Source organism: Pan paniscus, chromosome 21 (genome assembly GCF_029289425.2).
Source record: "Pan paniscus chromosome 21, NHGRI_mPanPan1-v2.0_pri, whole genome shotgun sequence".
Classification (NCBI taxonomy): Eukaryota; Metazoa; Chordata; class Mammalia; order Primates; family Hominidae; genus Pan; species Pan paniscus.
In genome coordinates this window covers 68769539-68792843 of record NC_073270.2, presented here as the reverse complement: position 1 = coordinate 68792843, position 23305 = coordinate 68769539, and the positions used below count along the sequence as shown (strand labels likewise).

General features: G+C 57.3%; 1 protein-coding gene across 1 annotated transcript; it reads left to right on the top strand.

Moving 5' to 3' along the window:
• The first annotated feature begins 338 nt into the window (after positions 1-338).
• On the top strand, positions 339-3172 carry BHLHE23 (basic helix-loop-helix family member e23). The gene has a single exon (XM_034947445.4). It carries the CDS (start codon positions 529-531, stop codon positions 1252-1254), a length of 726 nt encoding a protein of 241 aa, XP_034803336.1. The 5' UTR covers positions 339-528; the 3' UTR covers positions 1255-3172.
• The last annotated feature ends 20133 nt before the right edge of the window (positions 3173-23305 follow it).

The window sequence follows — 23305 nt, the reverse complement described above, 5'->3', positions numbered from 1 at the left end:
CGCCCTCCCCGGCCTGCAACGCTCGTGGCGTTTTTCAACAGGTTCTAGAAACTCCCTCTCACTCTGCCCCTCAAGCCTGGCCACAGGGCGCCCCGAGCAGGGAGTGTGCGGGCTCCGGGTACACGCTGCGCCGCGGCTGCACCAGAGCGCCCACGACCCTGACCCCGACCCGAGCGGCCCCTCGGTCCAGAGCCCCCACCCCTGGCCTGTGAGCCTGCGGCGCTGGTGGAGCCCGGCTCCAGGAAGAGGAGCTCACCCGGTCCCCCCTGATTGGACAGCAGCGAGGTCCCACCGGGCGCCTCCGCGGCTTAAAACCGAAGCGGGGGCGAGGGAGAGGTAGAGCCCGCCCCCTGCGCGTCGCGGCTGGGAGGGAGAGGAGGTGGGAGAGAAGGAAGAGGCGGAGGAGGCAGCGGGCGCCGAGGCTCTGGGACCCGCAGGCAAGCCAGACCGACGCGCAGAGCCGGGAGCCTCATCGCAGCGGCAGCGGCAGCGGCGGGCTCGGGCCGGCCTCGGGGGCTGCTCACCCACATGAGCATCCGCCCACCCGGCGAGCCCCCGAGCCCAGGCGGCGCGGCCATGGCCGAGCTCAAGTCGCTGTCGGGGGACGCGTACCTGGCACTAAGCCACGGCTACGCGGCGGCGGCTGCGGGTCTCGCCTACGGGGCGGCGCGAGAACCCGAAGCGGCCCGCGGCTACGGCACTCCGGGCCCGGGCGGCGACCTCCCCGCGGCGCCTGCACCTCGCGCCCCAGCTCAGGCGGCGGAGAGCAGCGGCGAACAGAGCGGTGACGAGGACGACGCCTTCGAGCAGCGGCGGCGGCGGCGCGGGCCAGGGAGCGCGGCGGACGGGCGGCGGCGGCCGCGAGAGCAGCGGTCTCTGCGGCTCAGCATCAACGCGCGCGAGCGGCGGCGCATGCACGACCTAAACGACGCGCTGGACGGGCTGCGAGCCGTCATCCCCTACGCGCACAGCCCGTCGGTGCGCAAGCTCTCCAAGATCGCCACGCTGCTGCTCGCCAAGAACTATATCCTCATGCAGGCGCAGGCCCTGGACGAGATGCGGCGCCTGGTGGCCTTCCTCAACCAGGGCCAGGGCCTGGCCGCGCCCGTAAACGCCGCGCCCTTGACGCCCTTCGGCCAGGCCACTGTGTGCCCCTTCTCCGCAGGCGCCGCGCTGGGGCCCTGCCCTGACAAGTGCGCCGCCTTCTCCGGGACGCCCTCCGCGCTTTGCAAACACTGTCACGAGAAGCCGTGACCGCGCGGGCCCGCGCCCCTCCCGCACGCGTCCTCCGATCGCCCCTGTGGCTGTCTCTCTGCCCGGACAGGAAAGGCCTGGAGGGACCCTGCAGACCAGGAGGAGGCGGCCCGACTTCGCTTCCAGCCTGTGCGCGGTGGACAGTTTAGCGCAGCGGGAAGCGCCAAGGCCGTCGGGGCGCGGGATTGAGCTCGAGAGCCGGACGCTGGACTCTGCGCCCGGGAACTCGCGGCACCCACTGGGTATTGTCGGGTCCCAGCAAGTCTAGGAACGGGGGTGGGTAGAGCATCCTTCGGGCACTGCCGTTCGCCCCCAAAAGAAGACCACCGCGGGGTCCCAGGGCCACGGCGAGGACGGGCACTGGTCAGATTCCGGACAGGCGGTCCTGGCCCCGGGCGCACGAAAGGTGGAGACGAAGAAAAGCCGGACTTACTGGCTCCTGATCCTCTTGCAGTGGGCCTCGCGCTCCCGCTCCAGCCGGCCCTTCGTGCTAAACTGCAGGGCAGTGCTCTGTTCCTGAGGACGCACGTGGCCGGCACCTCCCACCTCGGTGACTCCGAGACTCCGCAGCCCTGCGGAGAGCCCACGATGGCCGTCTGCAGAGGAGCTGGACCGCGGGCTCAGGAAGACCCCGGGGAAGGCCTTTTCCAAGTAGGAGTGTGTTCTGTTTATTTGGGAAGTGGACGCCGTCGCCGGCTGCCTCGAAGTCTGAGGAATTTGTCCCCTAAATGTCCCCTGGCCTCCCCCCCACGCCGCCATCCGCTGCCTGGAACGTCCGCGGGGTGGAGTTGGATGGAGACCGCTTTGCGGGCCCTCTGCCTCGGGGGGCTTCGTGGAGGAGGGTCCTCACAGCCCGCGCCCTACTTAACCCTGACGGTCAGGGGAGGGCCCCGTCTAGCCCTGGTGTCCAGCAAAACCCCTCCCCACCGATCCCCTCGCCCTTCCGAGGGAGGAGGCCGGGCTACGGGTGAGTAAGCTGCTGCGGGCCCCGTGCCCCGCCGGGTGTGAACGGAGATGCGCTGCGCAGTGCCCGTCCTGCGCAGCTCCCAGCTCTGCCACCATCCGGGATCCAGGGAGCCGGGCAGGGTGCCCCCGGGGACCCAGCTGTCAGCGCCGGTTTGCGCCCCGCGGCCCCGCCGCAGTATCCGGCTTTATTAACCCAATTTCCTCGGCTGTCGGTAATGCCAAGGCGAGAGGGCCGCCGCCCTGCAACGCGCCTGTCTACAGCGTTTAACTCTGATTAATACATTCCACAGGGCCTTCTGTACTTGCAAAATGAAGTGTATGGTTAAGTCTTATTCATAAAGACATATGCCTAATACCGGTTTCTGCTAATTTCCACTTTTATTTCTTCATTGTCTTTTTTTTTCCTCCAACAGACTAGTTTATCAGTTTTGCACATTCGAAAAGCTGAGTGCCAGACACCGTTTTTCCCCTTTTAGATGAAGTGGGAAAGCTGGAAACTCAAATGCCCTTCACTTCTAGGGTCATTTCAACGTGATCTTAAATAAATTACCTGCTTATCAGAATTTGAAACAGGGGTGTTTATTCTGGTTAAAATCAGAGACATTGGTACATCATTTATATTCAGAATAAAGCATTTTATTGCCATTTATTTTATAAAAATAATATGGTTAAATTTTAATCTCAAGTGAAATAGTGTTCATTTGTAGCTGAATTCACAATAATTTCAATTTTCAGATACTTGTGTCCACTCGAAACCAGAGTCTGAAGAGTCTCTGAGATGCTAAAACTCATCCAAAAGCAACCACTTATTTATAGCACATGTGTGAAATCATAAGGCAAAGGGCAGAGGAAAAAAATCTCTCTTTCTCTCTTTGGGTGGAGAATAAGTTTTTGAAAGAACCACTTCACTAATCAAAAATTCTTCCGATAACTTAATTTAAATAAAAATTCAAGTTACATTTAAACTTTTTTGTACATGACAAAGCTGTCTGTCTACTGTTCTACAAACGTCTGCATGCTTCTCACCTGGCCTGAGCGGAGTGTAATGTTTCGGAGAATTAGCTCGCCTTCTCTGCAGTGGCTGCTCGCGAAGCCACCTGGGCAATCACAGTGTCATCTGGCCTTTCTCAGATTTGCCCAAGGATCTTCTCATTCCAAGACAGCCCTCCACGGCCTGTGTGCCCACATCTGGCAAACAGCAAAGCAGAACCCACGCGGGTGCCTGTGCAAGCCCGTGGCTCCCGAGAAACGTGGGGGGCTGCTCGTCTTTTCTCTGACGGCTGTGCTCCTGCAGGTGTGTTGAGAATGGCTGGGGATCACCGGGAAAGAACTTCACCGTCACCACCCACCAGGAGCCACCCTTCCCCCAACACTCAGGGAGGAACCAAACACGAAAGAGCTTTGCTTCCAGCTGAGCTTTTCAAGACGCTCACCGTGTTGTTTTGTTTTGTTTTGTTTTTTAAGACAGAGTCTCGCTCCATCACGGAGGCTGGAGTGCAGTGGCACCATCTTGGCTTGGCTCACTGCAGCCTCTGCCTCCCGGATTTAAGCGATTCTTCTACCTCAGCCTCCCTAGTAGGTGGGACTACAGATGTGCGCCACCACGCCTGGCTAATTTTTGTATTTTTTTGTAGAGATGGGGCTTCATCATGTTGGCCAGGCTGGTCTTGAACTCTTGACCTCAAGTGATCTGCCTGCCTTGGCTTCCCAAGTGCTGGGATTATAGGCTGAGCCACCACGTCTGGCTAAGATGCTCACCTTTAGATTCCTTCTCGGTAGAGATGTGCAGGCTGTGAGAGGTGGGAGGCAGCGTCCCCAGAACCAAGGTGTTCACACCACCCCATGACCAGTGTTGCTGTAGGGAGAGAACGTGGTCATGTGTAGAATTTTACATTTTCAAGTGGCCATATTAAAAAAGGAAATAGAAGCAGATGAAATTATTTTTATTGATAACTTAATACTTATCCCAATACATCCAAAATATCATTTCAGTGTGTCATCCATATTTAAAGTTATTCGATATTTTACTTTCCTGGCACTAAGTCTTCAAGTTCCAGCATGTGTTTTGCCCAGCTCAGTTCATACCAGCCATGTTCCAATGCGTTTCAGTGCTCAGTGGCCACGCGTGGTTTGGCAGCCTCGGGTTTTGCAGCTCTCGGCCGTGAAAACACCAAGCACGCAAAGTACTCCTTGCTTCTTTCTCTTTGTTTAATAATAACCAGGAAATGCCTATGGACTTAGGGAGTCCATTCTAGAGCTGGGCAAATAGGAAATGTCCCATCCTTGTTTCTTTTCCAATCGTGATTCATCGAGCCTTTCTCCAGAGTGCGGGCTGGGGCTGGGGCTGTGGCTGGGGCCTGGGCCGGCAGCAGGAAAGGCAGAGGCTGGACCCACTGAGTCACTGGGTCCACATGCCCCTCCAGCCTCACACGCGCCAACCACACCCAAGCCTAGGAAACGGGAGAAAGCGGATTACAAGGCCACAGAGTAAAGGTGTGGGCCCTGCTGGCTGCTGCTTGAGCGACTCACAGATCAAGACCTGTTCTTTTTTTTTTTTTGAGACGGATTCTCACTCCGTTGCCCAGGCTGAAGTGCAGTGATGCAATATCTGCTCGCTGCAACCTCTGCCTCCTGGGTTCAAGCTGTTCTTCTGCCTCAGCCTCCTGAGTAACTGAGATTATAGACGAGTGCCACCACGCTCAGCTAATTTGTGTGTTTTTCGTAGAGACGGTGTTTTCCCATGTTGCCCAGGCTGGTCTTGAACTCCTGAGTAATCCACTTGCCTCAGCCTCCCAAAGTGCTGGGATTACAGGCGTGAACCACCACGTCTGGCCAAGAACCATTCTCTTGATGGCTTGGCCTCTCTTTGGAAACGGGTTTTGTGAAGCTTAGTTTGTGGGAGCTTGGGGCAGGCTTCTCCGAGCCCAGTGGCTCTGTAAGAGTCCCTCGTGGGGTCAGGAGATGCAGGTTGCCTGACCTAGGTCCCACTCTTGTCTTCATGCACTGATGGCCATGCCTGCTTCCTTGCTCCCCAGGGACTCTCCAGCTTGCTGGGTAAAAATAGAGGGCCCAGCAGGTTAGAAAACAAACGTGGGGTTCACAAGGCCTCTCCTTTTTTCTTTTTTCTTTTTTTTTTTTGAGACAGTCTTGCTCTGTCGCCCAGGCTGGAGTGCAGTGGCGTGATCTCGGCTCACTGCAACCTCCACCTCCCAGGTTCAAGCAACTCTCCTGCCTCAGCCTCCTGAGTAGCTGAGATTACAGGCGCCCGCCACCACGCCCAGATAATTTTTTTGTATTTTTAGTAGAGACAGGGTTTCACCATCTTGGTCAGGCTGGTCTCGAACCCCTGACCTCATGATCCACCCGCCTCGGCCTCCCAAAGTGCTGGGATTATAGGCGTGAGCCACCGTGCCTGGCCTTTCATTTCTTAAAGAGACAGACGCTTCTCCTGCATTTCCACGCGTTGGGATGCCCTGTGGTTAGCGTACCTCAGACAAGGCAGCCCTTAACACGCAGTTTCCTGCCTGAAACCAAGCTGCCAAGGACTTTCCCACCCCTGGGTGAGGCACTGTGGCCCGAGCACTTTTGGTTCCGCTGGTGCCTGGTATATGTTACAAAGAGCTTTGCTTCCCCCAGTTAAGAAATTCACTCACCTAAAACTGCATCCCCGGTTTTCAGTAACAGGCGATTGGCCTCCTATCTCAGGGCAAAACTGCCCCAGCTTCACCTCCACCCTAGGGCCTGTCCGGTACCACTGGGTCCATCCAGCCCACAGCAGTTCATGGGCAGACCCTGGTTGACCAGGCACGCTGGCTTCCAACAGCTCCTTTTAGCTGATAATTTCATCCCAACAATGGGATTTGTTTTCATGTGCGCAGCTGTCACTAGACTCATTGGGGAACTTTGTTTTACCTTATGGTTAAGTCAGTGCCCAGCCGCTTGCTTTACAGACGCTTACTTTACCAAATGCGCGTGTCTGTTTCCCTTGCAGGATGGGAACAGGAGAAGAAGAGGCACCTCTTCGTAAAGGACAAACGCCGTTCTCCTAAGAGGGTGGGTGAAATGCACAAACCGTCTCCAACCCCACAGCCACTCTGGTTTCACCATCGCTCTCCAAAAGACTTCCTGTTGTAACCAGCCACCAGAGGCTCCTAAACCCTGGTTAATCCAGCAGAGAATGATTACAGCAATTTTCTAATGTGAATTTGTTTGTGGTATGTTTTTAGTCTTTAATCGCTTTTGGCATCCCATTTGAAGAGATAGAAATAGAGGGATTTGTGATGTATTAAATTATTTCTCCAACAATTACCTCTTTGAACTCATAACCCTGGATACTGTGTTCCAATACTCCAACCAAAGTCTGTTTCATAAAATTAGGAAGTTGATATGCATTTGCAAATTTAATCCCAAGGGGACAAAACCTGTGCTACCCCGAACGCAGAAAAGGTTCAAACAGTTAGCAAAGTCACCTTTGATTCAACTGTTTTACTTGCTGTAAAAAGTGATTTATGCTGTATCATTTCCAGTCTGACGTGCCTGAGGCATCTTTACTCACATAAATGTATAAAAGCTGTTGTGTAGTAGCTGAATGGAAAGACGGTCAGAATTTTCCTTGAAGTTAACATAACAGGAGGAGCCCCTCTGAGGGGCATGCATGGAAGGGGGTCTCTGAGCACACTGCACACTGCCGTGGCCTCTCCTGTCTCTGTCCTTCCCTGGTGTGTCTTTGCCCAGGCATCTGTGGGCATCCTCCGAGAGCCACCCTTGCAGGCAAGCGGCCTCTGTGGCTGTGCACTTCTGGGGGCCACGGTGGTCGGAAACAGCGCAGAGTGCGCACGGACCTGTCAATGGTCTCTGTTGCCCGAGACACACAGCGCCACCATGCATGCCTGCCCCACCCGGGGCCCCTGGGGACAGGACCATGATCTTGGCTAAAGTGCTCCTCAGAGAATGTCTGCACCTCTTCCTAGCCAGCCTCGTTTTGCCTCCAAGCTGGGTTTTGTCAAGAGTAATGAGTCCACAGTCAGTTGCTCTCCCGGGACCCCCTGATTGGCCCTGACGGGAGGCCAATCTCCCCGTGCACGTGGACGGCCCTTGCTGTCCTAATGAGGCCTCCACCAGTCCAGATCTGTGGCCGCAAACCCTGAGACACAGACAGGACCCACGATGCTGTCTGATGGCCACAAGGCATCTGACAGGATGCATTTTTGTCGCCGTCATCCACAGCCTCTGTGTGCTCTCGGTGTCTGGAGCTGCTTCTGGCCCCCAGCACTTCCTGCTTTCCGACCACGGATGACATCAAAGTTACCAAAGTTACAGGGTCAAACGGTCTCTGCATTTCATGCACGGAAATAAAACCATCCTCCACAGCCCAGCAGACTCCTGGGGCATTGCGTCCCGGTGGGTCCACATAATGCAAACCGGCGAGAGACTCGTCACAAGGGTGTTCAGTACATGAACACACCCACAGCTTTGGGGACTGGGATTCAGAAACCCACCGACTATGAGCCAGTGAGTGCCAACAGGCCCAGGCTGCTGGTGGAAGAAACGGAGGGGAGAAGCTTATTCTCCTCCAGACCCCACACCAACCAAGCCCCTGAGCAGAACCATCCCACCTGCCAGAGAGTGTCCCCACGGCCCTGAGCCGAGAAGTCAGTGACACCTGCTGGAGAGAGTCCCCACGCCCCTGAACTGAGAAGTCGGTGAAGCCCTCGATTTCATTCCAAGCACCATAGACAAACGGGAAGATGTTGATTTCACATTCAGGAATCTGGGTTTCCAAAATAAGCGTCTTCACCTGCTGCCGGGAAGAGAAGAGCACTCCCCTGCTTTTACCCTGGATCCGCCCTCAGGGTGGTGGCATCAGCGGTGTGTCCAGAATGAGCAGATGCATCCAAAGCCGTCTGCTCTCCTGCCTTCTACCTTAGCAGCTTCCAGGGCACTAACAGAAGGAAAAGCACTAGGCTCGCCCTCCTCTCTTCCCTCTCCCCTTCCCCTCCCCACTCCTCCTCCTCCTTCAAGGCTCTCTGCAGAAGATGGGGTGCTTCTGCAGTGCACCCCCTCTTGTCTGGGTAGCTCTGCTCCCCTAACCATCAACCCATGCTTTTAAAAATATCCCAAATGTATAGCGGGTCTCAAGCCCCTGGTCACCGCCCCCAGCCCAGGTAGGTGCTGGTTTCATCTGGCTTGGGGCAGGCCTGGCGGGTCTGGAAAGAAAAGACTGGCCCTGGTGGGGCAACTGAGCGCCTGTCGTCACCCTAGTCTTGAGACAGGCAGACATCAGATGGGGCAAAAATTATCTCTGCCCAAGTGTGTTACCCAAACTTGTGTGTGTGTGTGCTATATGTGTGTGTCCATGTGGTGTGCCTGTGTGGACACGTGTGCATATATGATGTGTGTGTGCATGTGTGTGCATTTCTGTGGTTTGTATGTGTGTGGGGGTGTGCATGTGTGTGGATATGTGTGGTGTGTGTGCATGCATGGGGGGTGCATATGTGCGGCGTGCATATGTGTGGTGTGCGCATATGTGTGCATATGTGGGGGATGTACATGCATGTGGGGTGTGTGCATATGTGGGGTGTGTGTGCATGCATGTGTGGTGTGTGTGCATGCATGTGGGGGATGTGCGCATGTGTTTGGCATGTGTGTGCATACACGGGGGTGTGCATTTGTATACATATGTGTGGTGTGTATGCATGCATGTGGGGTGCGTGCATGTGTATGCATATATGAGCATGTTTGTAGTGTGGTGCTGCATACAGCTCTCTTTCTGTGTGGGTTTCCAGCCCCCTTGCCTTCGTCCTGTTACAGCACAACTCTGACCTGCCAGGACAGCCCTGCTGCCCCCACGTCCCTCCGCCTCCAGCCCTGAGAGATCTCTGGGGCCCTCCTTCCCTTTCTGTCGAGTTTGCCTTGTGTGTTTCACTGAGGTGAGACGGGAGCCACCATTCCAATTCCCAGGACACAGCCCTTTCTATCTTTCTTAAACCCTGGAAAGCCCTGGCAAACACGATGAGTTGGGTGCCCCAGAGGTCAGGCCCTGTAACGCTTTCTGGAAGGCGAAGAGAGAGTTGGAGCGTGGTAGGTTCCCGGGCTGTCCCCAACTCCGAGTGCACCCGGCTTCCCCGTGCTTCTCCTGTGCGCGTCGGAGGGGTGAGCATAGAGAGGGAGGGAAAGCCGGGGACAGGCCAGCGCGTCCTCATTGCCCGGCAGGAAGGCTGCATGGCATCCAGGGCACACCCCACTCGCAGACGTCACAGCCAGAGGCATGTGGAGCCTCCCTGAATCCAGACACAGACAGGAGGGCAAGGAGAAGGGAGCGCCAGGGGGGATGACGGCCTGTCCGCAGTGTGGGGGTCCTTCGGCCATGGTTCCCTTCAGGCTTTCTCCCCCCGGGGAGGGAAACTGGAGTGAGACTGAGTCACAACAGGGCCAGGGCAGGGAGGAGCCGGAGTTAGGGGCTGCGGCTGTTTCCTCCTGAAACCCAGGACTCCCACCTCAGGCATGCAAGGCGAAGACCACACCTGGCCTCAGGTCCCTCCAGGGCAGGCTTTGCTATCAAATGAGTGTTTTTTTTAACATTTCCATTTTCAGAGCCTTTTGAAATGCAAGCTGTGGACTTGAGACAACAGGCCTGTGGGATTCCATTGACCACTGACCATTTTTTCAGAAGGAGAAACCGAGGCTGGGGGAGAAGGTTACTCTTTCCAAAGCACCAAAGCTCAGATTTAAAACTTGACTGTCAGGCTGGGCGCAGTGGCTCACACCTGTAATCCCAGCACTTTGGGAGGCCAAGGCAGGCAGATCACCTGAGGTCAGGAATTCGAGACCAGCCTGGCCAACATGGCGAAACCTAGTCTCTACTAAAAATACAAGAAAAAAATTAGCCGGGCATAGTGTGCACCCATATCCCAGCTACTCTGGAGGCTGAGGCAGGAGAGTCGCTTGAACCAGGGAGGCGGTGGTTGCGGTAAGCCGAGATCGTGCCACTGCACTCCAGCCTGGGTGACAAAGCAAGACTTCATCTCAAAAAAAAAAATTAAAAATAAAGTAAAATAAAATAAAACTTTACTATCAGCCCCTGAGACCACAGCTGTGCCCACTGTGAGCATTGCCCCAAGACGCAGTGTAGAGATGTGGCCCGAGACCAAAGAGCATCTTGTGGCTGTGGCTCGGAGAAAATGGGTGTCAGCCCAGGAGAAACGCCTGAGCCTTCGTGGCTGTGGCTCGGAGAAAATGGGTGTCAGCCCAGGAGAAACGCCTGAGCCTTCGTGGCTGTGGCTCGGAGAAAATGGGTGTCAGCCCAGGAGAAACGCCTGAGCCTTCGTGGCTGTGGCTCGGAGAAAATGGGTGTCAGCCCAGGAGAAACGCCTGAGCCTTCGTGGCTGTGGCTCGGAGAAAATGGGTGTCAGCCCAGGAGAAACGCCTGAGCCTCACCCAGGGTGGGGTCACCCCTGCCTCATGGCTGTTCCAGAAGGTGGGCGAGAGCCACTGCGCCCGGCCAACAGTCGGCACCTTTCAGTGAGCATGGGTGTAGCAAGTCAGCTCTGACTTCCTGCTTAATGAGGCTTAAAAGGTAACTTTGAGGAGACATGGCTCCCCCAAACCTGCTGGTTATCAGTGAGGGACCCGTCTCCCGCACAGGTGGTGGTGATGCTGTGGCTAATTGATATTGTGTGGGATTGCAGCTGTGGGGACAGAGGAGGGGACAGGGGACAGACAGACTCTCCAGGATGCAGTGTCACTAAGCAGCCTCTGTACAGCCTGCAGCAGCAAAATGTGTTGTGGAAAGAGGATGCTCCCCACGCCTTGCCCCCATCATGTAGTTGAACAGGTGTTTCCAAAATAATTACAAATGAACAGACGCGCTCAGAGGCTGGTGTGCTGGGGAGGGAGGGGCGTGTCCAGGGCCCTGCTGTGGTCCAGACACACTGCCCCACAGGCTGAGGGTGAGGTCTCCGCCCGGGCTCCGACCTCGGCACTGTGTCCCTGTCCTTGGCAAACTCCACGCCAGGTGGCCGGCTGAGGTCTGCACCTGCAGGCTGGGCCCCGGCTCCCCTCGCCCATCCGGCCACCTTCTCTACTGGGGAGTGACCATCGTTGAGCCGCGTCCTGAGGATTAAGGGGGGACCTCCCCACTCCAGGCCCGCATGGGCACTGCATCAGGGTCAGCTGCAGTCCCACAGATGCAGCAGCCTCCAGCCGGACCTGAGTCACGCAGCTCCACGCCACATGGCGGTGACACAGGCACCACAGTCCTTCACTAGAGAGCGGCAGCCGGAAGGGGCAGGTGCGGCCGGTTCTCTGCCTGAAGAGCCTGCAGTGGAGGAAACGTGGAGCTCACCGTGGTAACCATTTTTAAGTGTATAGTTCGGTGACATGAAGGACATGTAGTGTAGTGCAGCCAGCGTCACTCTCCATGTCCAGGACTTTGCTATGATTTGATCATTTGTCTCGTAAATTGAGGTGTAATGTATGTACAGTGACATTCACCCTTCTGAAACACCACGGCCACACGGCCCCCACCACAGTCGAGACAGAGAACACTGCATCACCCCAGAGGTCCTGCTGTGGCCCCTGCCCTGTGCCCCTGTGACCCCTGGCCTGTGTTCTGTCCTGAGTTCTGCCTTTTCCAGAATGTCTCATAAACGGAGTCACCGGACTGGGGCCTTCAAGTCTGTCTTCCTTCCCTCCCTGTGCCCTAGACTGTCAGCACTAACGTGGCTGCACTGGGGGGTTGAGGAGCTGCAGGAGGTGTTTCTGTAAACCCTGCAGTGGGCCAGGCCGGGAGTTGCTGTCATTCTTATTCTGCTGCCCCACGGGGGCCCTCACTGAAGCTCTGAAAGTCGTATACCGCCTTGATTTTTGCAGGAGGAGCCCTGCGTGAGCCTCCGTGAAGTGAAAGAGACGTTTGGGGAATGAAGTGATCGGCCCGGCCTTAATCTTGCTGGAAAGATCCATGGACCTGTGTCGAGATCCTGCCTGCAGTTCTGGGCCGCTGAGCACGGCACACGGAGAATCCGCAGTGCGATGCGTGCTTGGCAGCCCTTCGGAAGCAGCCCAGCTGTCTCCCACGGTTCCAGAAACAGTTCTCCAGATTCCAGCCACAGCACAGCACACTGGGCGCCGGGTTGACAGGGTGGAGACAGGCAAGGGGAATGAGTTGGCCAGGCACGCACGGGCGAAGGGAAGGCTGCGTGGTGTGGAAAGGCCTGGGGCGGCTGGGGGCTCAGGCCCTTGCAGGACTGACGGATTGAAACAGCAGCAGTGGTCTGGAGGGGACGCCAGGGACACCCCCGTGAGCTCAGCCCCCAGGGTTGCCGCTAAGCTGCCTGTCACTTGGCATTAACCTGGGGACGTCCCGAGCCCTGACTACAAACACTGCAGAATATAAACCAGTCACGAAAGGCCCACGCGATCTTGCAACGAACCAGCAAATGAGAAAGGACCAGACTAGCAGCTCCTGAGATGGAACAGGCCCGGCCAGAGACACGTTTTACCGTCCTTTGTCTCTAGAAGGTGGAACATGGCGGGTGCGTTTTCCTACTCAGATCTTGTCTCAACTTTTTTCTCTTTCACGTCTTGATGGACAGGCCTTTAATAGACAAGCCAGGTTTAGGGTGCTTCCACCAGGGGAAGTCACGATGTCAGGACGTCAGCACCCCAAACGGAGCCTGGTGCGTTGCTCCCAGCCACCTCCCAGGCCGGGCCCAGACAGCAGGGCTGTCTCCACAAGCCCGCGTTCCTAATCCCCCTCTAGGCAGCTCAGTTATCTGTCGGGCACTGTGGGATGTTATGGATGAGCGATGATTATATTTCCCCCGTAACACCCTAAGTCAATCTTCGCAATTTTCATTTTGCCGAGACTTAATGTAGATTGTGCCCTGTTGTTGACTCCCATTTTAATCCAAAATCGCTCATTAAATGGAGACCAGCAGGCGTCGGTGGGCGAGGCCTGTGGGCTGAGCCTTGGCCGAGAGAGACCAGAGCAGGTTCCAGATGGACGGAAGCAGCTGCCCTCGTTACGTGCTGGGCGCTAATCTGAAACGCTGACCCGCTCCTCTGCACATTACAGTTATTAAATGCAACCAAAATTCCGGGGATGATGTGGTCCCTGGATGCCTCTGGACCAGGAGCCTGCCTGGGGCTGCACTCCTGCCTCAGAACCTCAGCGGGAGGAGGACAGGCAGCTCCGCACAGAAGCGGCGGTCTGGCCCCCAGGGTCTACTACTGGCCCCCACTCGGTGCCCACGGACAAAGCCCACCTGGAAACCCCTGGGATTCCCTGCCCACCTGGCCGAACACGCCCAGCTGGGGTGCCAGATTCAAAAACAGTGACTAGGTCCCAAGTATTGCATGGGGCATATTTACCCTACAAATGTATTTCTAGTTATCTGAAACTCAAAGTTAACTGGGGGCATCCTGTGTCCTTACTTGCTACATCTGGCCACCCTCCCCTGCCTCCCAGCCTCCCCTGCCTCCCAGCCTCCCCTGCCTCCCAGCCTCCCCTGCTCCCAGCCTCCCCACCTCCCAGCCTCCCCGCCTCCCAGCCTCCCCTGCCTCCCAGCCTCCCCTGCCTCCCAGCCTCTCCTGCTCCCAGCCCCCCCTGCCTCCAAGCCTCCCCACCTCCCAGCCTCCCCTGCCTCCCAGCCTCTCCTGCCTCCCAGCCTCCCCTGCCTCCCAGCCTCCCCTGCCTCCCAGCCTCCCCTGCCTCCAAGCCTCCCCTGCCTCCAAGCCTCCCCTGCTCCCAGCCTCTCCTGCCTCCCAGCCTCTCATGCCCCCAGCCTCTCCACCTCCAAGCCTCCCCTGCCTCCCAGCCTCCCCGCCTCCCAGCCTCCCCTGCCTCCCAGCCTCTCCTGCCTCCCAGCCTCCCCTGCCTCCCAGCCTCCCCTGCCTCCAAGCCTCCCCACCTCCCAGCCTCCCCTGCCTCCCAGCCTCCCCTGCCTCCCAGCCTCCCCTGCCTCCAAGCCTCCCCACCTCCCAGCCTCCCCTGCCTCCCAGCCTCTCCTGCCTCCCAGCCTCCCCTGCCTCCCAGCCTCCCCTGCCTCCCAGCCTCCCCTGCCTCCAAGCCTCCCCACCTCCCAGCCTCCCCTGCCTCCCAGCCTCCCCTGCCTCCCAGCCTCCCCTGCCTCCAAGCCTCCCCTGCCTCCCAGCCTCCCCTGCTCCCAGCCTCTCCTGCCTCCCAGCCTCTCATGCCCCCAGCCTCTCCACCTCCAAGCCTCCCCTGCCTCCCAGCCTCCTCGCCTCCCAGCCTCCCCTGCCTCCCAGCCTCTGCCTGCCTCCCAGGCTCCCCCACAACACTAACCAGGTAAAATCCTGCAGCTGCCAGCACCTTAAATGTGGTTGCAGTTATTAAATGCCACCAAAGTTCCAGGGCTGACCCTGCCCTGCGGCCCTTCCTCCAAAGGATGCTGTAAACACCTTTCCAGTGAGTTTCCTGGGGGCAGGACTGGCTACAGAATTTGCAGTCCCAGCACAAAATGAAAATATGGGGCCCTTGTTCCAAAACTGTTAAAGATTTCAATATGGCAACTTCGGAGAATTAAACCAAGCGAGGTCCCTTCTCATCACAGGGCCCTGGGCAGCTGCTCAGGTCACGCACGGTGAAGCCAGCCATGCCTGGGGAGGGGAGGGGTGTACCTCGAACCCAAGTCAAGCAGCACAGCAAGCTAGGCCCACGACAGACCCACTTCTTAGCGCCCTCCTCTTCCTCCATCCCTCTTGGCCCCTTCATCCCAGTACCCCATGGTCACATCCATGCACGTGTGCACACGTCTGCACACACACCCAGGAGCACACACTTCCACACTTCCACCTGGACACTGCTGCCTGTGTGGGAGGTGGAGACAGGCCTGGTTTAGCTGCTGCTACCCTTGCTCCCGTCCGTGGAACACAGTCTGTCCAATCTCCATTTGGAGAGGAGATGGCCAGTTTCTATCTCATGGGAGAGGCACGGGTTTCCCTGTGGGTTCTGTCCCTCAGCACGGGCGGGCCAGAGCATGCGTCGGAGCACTGCTGTGCACACAGGTGACATGGCCCCATCTGTCTTCACATCACCTTCTCCTCTGTGTGCGTTCGTCCCCAAACTTCCCTGCCTCTCTCTTCTAAGGATGCATGCAGGCCAGGTGTGGTGGTACACACCTGTGGTCCCAGCTACTCAGGAGACTGAGGTAGGAGGATCGCCTGAGCCCGGGGGGGTTCGGCTGCAGCAAGTGAGCTACGATGGAGCCACTGCACTCCAGCCTGGGCAACAGAGCAAGACCCTGTCTCAAAAAAAAAAAAAAAAAAAAAAAAAGGATGTATGTTGTATTAGTAGTTCCCACATTGCTATAAAGAACTACCTGAGACTGGGTAGTTTATACAGAAAAGAGGTTTAATTGGCTATGATTCCCCGAGCTGTACAGGAAGCGTGGCTGGGGAAGCCTCAGGAAACTTACAGTCATGGCGGAAGGCGTAGGGGAAGCCAGGGCGTCCTACATGGCTGGTGCAGGAGGAAGAGAGAGTGGGGCGTGGGGGCACTTTCAAACCACCAGATCTCGTGAGAATTCTATCATGAGACAGCACTCAGGGATGGTTAGAAGCCATTAGAAGCCACCCCCATGGTCCAACCACCTCCCACCAGGCCCCACCTCCAACACTCAGGATCACAATTCAACATGAGATTTGAGTGGGGACACAGAGCCAGACCACGCCACAGGTAATGGCATCAGGGGCCCCTCTGGTGATCCAGGATAAGCCCCTTTTCTTGGGACCGTTAACCTAATTATGTGTTTTACCACATTTACAGGCTCTGAAGACTAGGGTGTGGACCTACCTTCTTGGGGGCTACCACTCAGGCCACTGCGGGTATTTTCTTCTGTTAAGAACGTTCCCAGTGGTAGAGGATGGTTTCCGTAGAGATGCAGCTCCGGGAATCGGGCCTCCCTGTCCTCCTGCCTCCTGGACAAGCACCTTCCTCAGAAGCCGCGCGGTGGCTGGTTTCTCATCTGCCTACAGAGACAGTGTGTATCTGAGTAAATATCCCTTCCCTAAAAAGCAGAATGACAGCCTGTTGCAAACAGTGCTTCTGGCTACTTGCTTCCTTAGTCGATCTGGGAACTGTCTGCATCGTGTGTGTGACTGAGCCCGGCTCCTCTGAGCAGCAGCACAGGTTCCATCTCTGACTTCCTGGCCTTTGCCAGCAGCTTGCAGTGCTGGGAGCTGGGATTGACGGCCACCACCAGATGCAGAAAGAGGCAAGGAGAATCCCCCTAGGAGGACTCATGCCCTGCCCACACCTTGATTTGGGGCTTCTGGCCTCCGGGACCATGAGGGGATCAGTTTCTCTTGTTTTAAGCTGCCCAGTTTGTGGTACTTCACGGTGGCAGTTCCAGAAGACGAAAGCAGCACCTGCCGTGAAAAATCCTAAACTTGGGCTGCGGCATGGACGTGCGCCCCCATGCCCTTTGGCATCCTCCTGGGGTGGTGGCTTTCCTTTCCACTTGGGCCTGTTCACATCTTTCGTGTAAGTTTTTTTCTCCCAGAGGAATGAGAGGAGAGGGTGGGCGAGCTGTCAGTATGAAAGTCCATCAAGTGAGCATGGCAGCAAAGCTGCCCCCACCCCACAGGTCAGCCAGCCAGGGTGCCCAGAAATTGGGCACAGAGACCCTTGTGTGGTCCTGTGGGCCTCTGCAGCCCGGCACGGGAGCCCCCACTGTGGAGGTGTTGGATATTGGGTGGATCAGGTACTGAGTGCTCAGCAGCCTGGCTCAGGAGCCCCTACCGTGGAGGTGTTGGAGATGAGGTGGGTGAGGGACTGATCGCTCTATAGCCCAGCTCAGGAGCCGCCGTTGTCGAGTTGTTGGAGGTTGGGTGGGCTCAGGTACTAAGTGCCCACAAGCCGGCGCACTCCCCGCTGGGACCCTTAACCTAATCACGCGTTTTACCACGTTCACAGGCTGTGAAGAGCTGTGGAGATTGGGTGAGTCAGGTCCTAAGCACTCCACAGTGTGAGCCACGAAGCCAGGCTCTCGTTCCCGTCTCGCAGATGGGGTGGTGGCGGGTGAAGGAGACCCAGGGCCTCCCGCTGCTTTCGGAGGAGCCGGAACTCAGGGCCCAAGGCAGCTGCAGGCAAGTCTCCCGGCTGGCCCCATAGAGGCAGCCCCTGCCTGGGGTGGAAAGGATGCAGGGAGGCGGCTCTCTGGCACACACAGACGCTCTCCTGGTCCAGGCATTTGCGTTCGTGAACAGAAGGTCACACACCCTCCACCTCAGGATGCTCAGACCAAGGAGCACGGAGGGTGGGCTTGCTGCGCTCTCCTGAAAGTCACAAGCACCTTGGAGGCCTATTTCAAAAAAATAAAATAGAATAAAATAAAATCATATAAAATATAAAGAAAACCACCCAAAGATCCTTCCACACATGTAAAAATAATGATGAGGTCTAAATTCAACCTTCAGATGAGTCTCCAAGCTCTGGAGTTAGAAGCAAACATCCCAAAAGAGGGGCCACATACGAAGGAATGTCCATCATCGACCCTTCAAGACCAATCGCCGTCCTCTCTCGGGGGTCTTTGGTGACAATGACGTCTGTCCTCGGGGTGAGGTCTGTGCCCATCGCTCTATCCTCACTGTTCCTGTCCTGCAGGTACAAGTAGTTGGCTCGCACGCCTGGCTTTCATGACGCTGGATGGGCGTGTCCCCCGAGCTCCGTGTTCACCCGTGTCCTCAGGGTGGGGGCGGCCCGGGTGTGAGAATGTGATTGTGTTTTGCAGCTTTAGCAGGGGTCTCCGGGTCCCCCAGCTGTCTCTGCTGAGTCCCCCATCCCCATCCCCCCTGTGCCCACCCCTGCATGCTACGCTGGCTCTACCAATCCCCTGAGACTCTCTTTTATCAGCAGTAATAACGCTCACGTTAATTAACTTAATGAGCTTAACCCAGGTAATGACTCTATCGCAGGAGCGATTCCAGGTCCCAATAAAAACTGTGACGTCACATTTCCTCTGCATATTTATGTTAAGCTTCCATTGTTCTGAAACAAAGCGGAGCTTCCACAAGAACGTTCTGGAGGGGATGCTGGAGCCTCACGCTCCTTGCCCCAGTAGAAAATGGAAGGGCACTAGAGGGCTAAGATCCCAAACGTGCCCCCAGGCTCTCTCTGCAGAACCCTCTCGCCCCACCATGCTGGCGTGGCCCCCAGGAGGGTGCAGGCTGGGATAGGAGACTGGGGCATCCCCGCAAGGCAGGGGCCAGAGCCTGAACCAATGCCTGAGAGACCAGGCAAGCCGCTGACCGCTGTGAGCCTCCGTGTCCTGGTCTGTGAAATGACGGTGAAGACGTGGCTCCTGCCACCCCTGGCAGATGAGGCCCACAGACACCCAGGAGGGGTGGACACCCTCTTAGAAGGGAGAATGCACAACAGGGCGGAGTTCGCAGACACCAACTGGCACAGTGTTCAGGAGGATAGTCCTGTTCTAGGGTCACATTTTCCCCTGTTAAAATCAGTTTCCTAGTTCCAAGGCTCTGAACTCACAGGGCTGGACATTTGCATTTGAATAAAGGGCAGAGTGGAGAATTACACCCACAGGCCACTGCACCCCCATGCCTACATCACCCCCATGTCAGCCTCCAGCCACCTGTACCCCCTGCCCAACTGCATCCCTGCCCACTTGTGCCCCAGTCCACCTGCACCCCTGCCCACCTGCACCCCTGTCCACCTGCACCCCTGCCCACCTGCACCCCTGTCCACCTGCACCCTAGTCCACCTACACCCCGCCCACCCGCACCCTTTGCCCACCCGCACCCTCTGCCCACCCGCATCCCTGCCCACCAGCACCCCCACCCACCCACACCCCCGCCCACCCGCACCCCCGCCCACCTGCACCCTCTGCCAACCTACACCCTCTGCCCACCTGCACCCTCTGCCCCATCACCCTTTTCCCAACTGTACTGCACCCACCTACACCTCTGCCCATCTACACTCCCACCCATCTGCATCCCCGCCCACCTGCACCCCCTGCACACCTGCACCCCTACCCACCAGCACTCTGCCCACCTGAACAGTGCCCACCTGCACCACTGACCACCTGCACCCTCTGCCCACCTATGCCCCCTTCCCACTGTACCCCAGTCCACCCGCACCCCAGTCCACCAGTTCTGTCCCACTGCCCACCTGCACAGCCCCAGGCTCTCCTCCATCCCACCTCATCCTCAGAGCCCGAAGTGCCTGCTCTTGCTCCCTGGCCCCTCTCCCCAGGTTTCCTCACTGTAGGTCATTTCTAGGCCTAGGAGAGGCGTCCTCAGGCCTGACAAGGTCCAGCGGAGGGCTGGACGCAGGTTGGAAGGTCTCACCTCCCACAGCGCCAGCTCCTGTGAAGAGATGACCTGTGGTGTCCCCTAGCCTGCCTGGGCAGAAACCAGGGAGAGGGACTTTGACAGAGCTGGGCCAAGCAGGTGTCAAGATCAACACGTTTGCATGAAAGACTGTGGTTGTGGGGCCCCGAGGGACTGCCTGGTGCCTGCCTCTCCTGAGCACTTCACCTGAGCAGGGGCCGCCTCACCCCCAGGTCCAAGCGCCTGTCAGGTTTCGTGTTCTAACATCAGGAAGGAGACACTTGCCTCCATCCACCCCAGACGAGTGTGGGCAGCGGGTCCTCTCAGAAGAACTCTGGGACCAAGACGGGCGAGGAACTGGGGTGGCCTCACCCATGTCAGCCAGCTCCCACGTCCAGACTGGACCCTGGCTCAGGCGCCAGGCCCTGGAGCTAAATGTGTCCCCGGAGTCCTTGCGGCAGCCTGAGAACCACGTGCAGTGGCCTTTCTCAGATGCTCAGATGCCGGGGAAGCCGGGGCCAGGACTCCCTTGAGGCCAGGCCTTTTCCAGACACTGGAGTCCTCCCCAGCCCGCCCAGGCCCCACCTCTTAAGGCACCAGTCCTCCATGTGGTCCGTGTCAGGATGGCATAAGATGATTGGGGAGGGCCTCAGGAGAGCGCCGTAGACCCTGCGCGAAGCCCTGGTGATACTGGCTGAAATCAGCAAATCAGAGTGTGATGGATGGACAGGTCAGACCACAAAGGACCAGCGTCTCTGTGTGTCGATGATGTCCCCTGTCCCGGACTCCCATCAGTCCCCTGGGGCCTCCACCCACTTGGCAAGCATTGTGTGAAAATCAACCTCTGCATTAAAAACAGCTGAGGTCAGGCTTTTCGTGGATTCTGACAGGTGTTCTCCCTCATTGTTCTCAGCTTTTTTGCTTTTTTTGTTTGCAAAGGGTGCCTGTGTGGGCCTGGGCCTCCCTCCCAGGGCCTCCCATCCTTCCAGGGCCTTCTCTCTCCCTCGCTTCCTCTCAGTCTGGGGAGCCTCTGGCTTCGCATGGAGCCTGGGCTGATCTCTACCCCTCATCCATTCCAGAACTGTGGCCTCTGTAGAGTCCTGGCCTGTTTCTCGGAGGCTCACAGGGACTCTGGAGGCAGAACTTGTTCCTCCCTGCCAGCCAAGGCCCAGAACCAGTGCCACGGAGAGGTGTCTGGCCTGTGGCTGCCTCGTCCTCTCTGTAAACCCAGCCACGCAGGCCCAGCTCATGAATATTGATGGCACCTCCTTTGTGGTGAGCACGCGCCCAGCCACCCAGGCCTGCTGCTGAGCAGCCACCGCTCCAAGATCGATCCAGCTTTGTTGAGTGTCAGGACACACGGCGGCGACAGATGGACGCTCGCCTTCAAGCCTCTGTGCACCCGGGCCCTGCACAAAAGAGCCCAGGATGTTTTTAATATCACGCACTTGCCTCAGGGCTTGTTTTAAATCCCCATTTACCAAGGGTTCCAGCTTTTTATCAGTCAAACGCCTGAAGCACTTTGTCAACCTGGACATCTGGCCGCACGTTTAAAAAAATTTTATTTGCTAAAATATTTAGTAGTATGGCAGGGGGGCTAGCTGGAGACTCGGGCGGCCACGCATATGCTCACACCCGGCCACTCCTGCAAAGAGCTCGAGTTGCTTCGCCAGCTCAGGGCTTGGCTGCTCCAGCCCAGGACAGGGGAGGGAGGACAGGAGGCGGAGAGGATGCGCCCTGTCCTGGCAGGAGGGGCCTCCTATGGATAACCAGAATCTGCCCCAGTCGGGGGCAGGGTGGGCATTCTTGGGGAGGATTTGTAGCCCTCCCCGCACACCAAAGACCAAGGGGGAATCTGTGACTTCGGGAGACAGTCGCAGCTGAACACAGGGGATCAGCCAAAGCTGCACACGTGCATCTCGAGAGCAGCGAAGATTCGACGCCTCTTCAACAGGACACGGGAGCCAGGTGGGGGTGTCCAGCCCTCAGCCCTCAGCCCAGGACAGACCAGCGAAACGCCGTCCACCCATAGGTGCCTCCATGCCACGGTACGCCCTTGCAGCCTAAGTGAAGCACGGATTCCTGCTACAACAGGGACGAACCTTGAAAACTCAACGCTCTGTGGAAGAGGCCGGACACGAAGGGCACTTATGATTCCACTTTCATGAAATGTCAGAAATTGCAAAGCCACGGAGACAACAAGGAGATTGGTGGTTGCCAGGGGCTGGGGGCGGGGGGTTGGGAGTGATGGCTTACAGGTACAAGGTGTGTTTTGACAAATTGAAAAGATTCTGGAAGTACATGGTGGTGATGGTTGCACAACATTGTGAATGTCCTTAATGCCACTGAAAAGCACACTTAACAATGGCTGAATTTGCCGGGCGTGGTGGCGCGGGCCTATAATTCAGCTGCTCGGGAGGCTGAGGCGGGAGGATTGCTTGAACCTGGGAGGTCAAGCCTGCGGTGAGCTGTGATTGCACCACTGCACTCCAGCCTGGGCCTGCCTCAAAAAAAAAAAAAAAAGTGGTTGAAATGGTAAGTTTTCTGTTATGTGTATTTTGGCACATTCTTTACAAAGATAATCACAAAGAAGAGATGGCACTGATGTCGATGGTAGCAGCCTTAACCCTGTCACACTGACCGATGGTCACAGGTCTCTGTGTGCCCACTGAGGACATGACGATGGATAAGAGCAGCCTGGCCTCGCCCTGGTAGAATCCCCAGTCAAGAGCAGGCACAGCAGTAACCAGCCAACTCAGCCTGAGAAGAAGGAAGGCTTCCTGGAGGAGGTGACCCTTGGGGGTGGGCATCCAGGCAGGGGAACAGCACATGCAGGGCCCTGAGGCAGCAATAAGGGTGCTCAGGGGAGGGGAAAGGGTGTGTGGGTGGGGGAGGGGGACTAAGACTGGGGAGGGCGGTGCCAGGTGCCCTGGCTGGAATGGAGGTCGGGGCCTGTATTGGGGACAGGGAGGGGTCTGCTCTTTGCCCTGAGCGCGGGGGTTGCCATTGTAGGAAGGGGATGGGAGTGACGAGGGAAGCTTAAATCTCTGTGATGGAAACCCTGTTCTGTGAGCCCGTCCTGTGTGCCCGCTGGGGAGTTTTGGGGCAGGGCCCTCAGTCCTCCGTGAGGGCAGGTGAGGAGGCACCACCATCCCCCATCCTCTTCACAGCCACCTTTAAGGCCACCCATGAGTTCCACAGCTTCCCTATTCCCCCTTCCAGGGACAACCCGGGTTCCCTGCCAGTGTGAGCCATCGAGGTGCGGCCGGGTCCTCAGTCATCGACTCGGAGCAGGCTCAGCCATCGGCACCTCCCCCGGCCAGGCTTCAGTCCCTCCTGCAGAGCCTCTGGAAGCCAACTCCGAGAATGCATGCACCATGAAATGGATTTGTCTTTGCCTATTAATTAATGCATAGCCTAATCACAATGCATTAGTTGGAAAGCCAGGAAGGACAAGAATTATAGCTGTGAAATGGTCCTGGGGGCAGTGGCCGTGGGCTGTGGGGGCCAGGCAGGGTGAAGTGGGAGGACATCATTTGTTTTCAGACTTAAACATGTGACCTCCTCCATGTTCGCTCCCCACTGCCCACAGCTTAGGCCAGTGGAGACGGTGCTCAGTCCCAGGACTTGCCCCCAGGCCTGAGAACCCGGAGGCTTCTCGTGCCAGATCCTGAGGGCAGCCCGCACTCCTGGCCCCTTGGGCTCACAGCTCTGGCGTCCAGCAGAGAAGGACGCCCAGTCCCAGGGCCGTCAGGGACCCCCAGAGCCTGTGAGC

Excerpts from the sequence above, each read along its gene's own strand:
- BHLHE23 (XM_034947445.4), top strand. The coding sequence starts at position 529 with ATGAGCATCCGCCCACCCGGCGAGCCCCCGAGCCCAGGCGGCGCGGCC.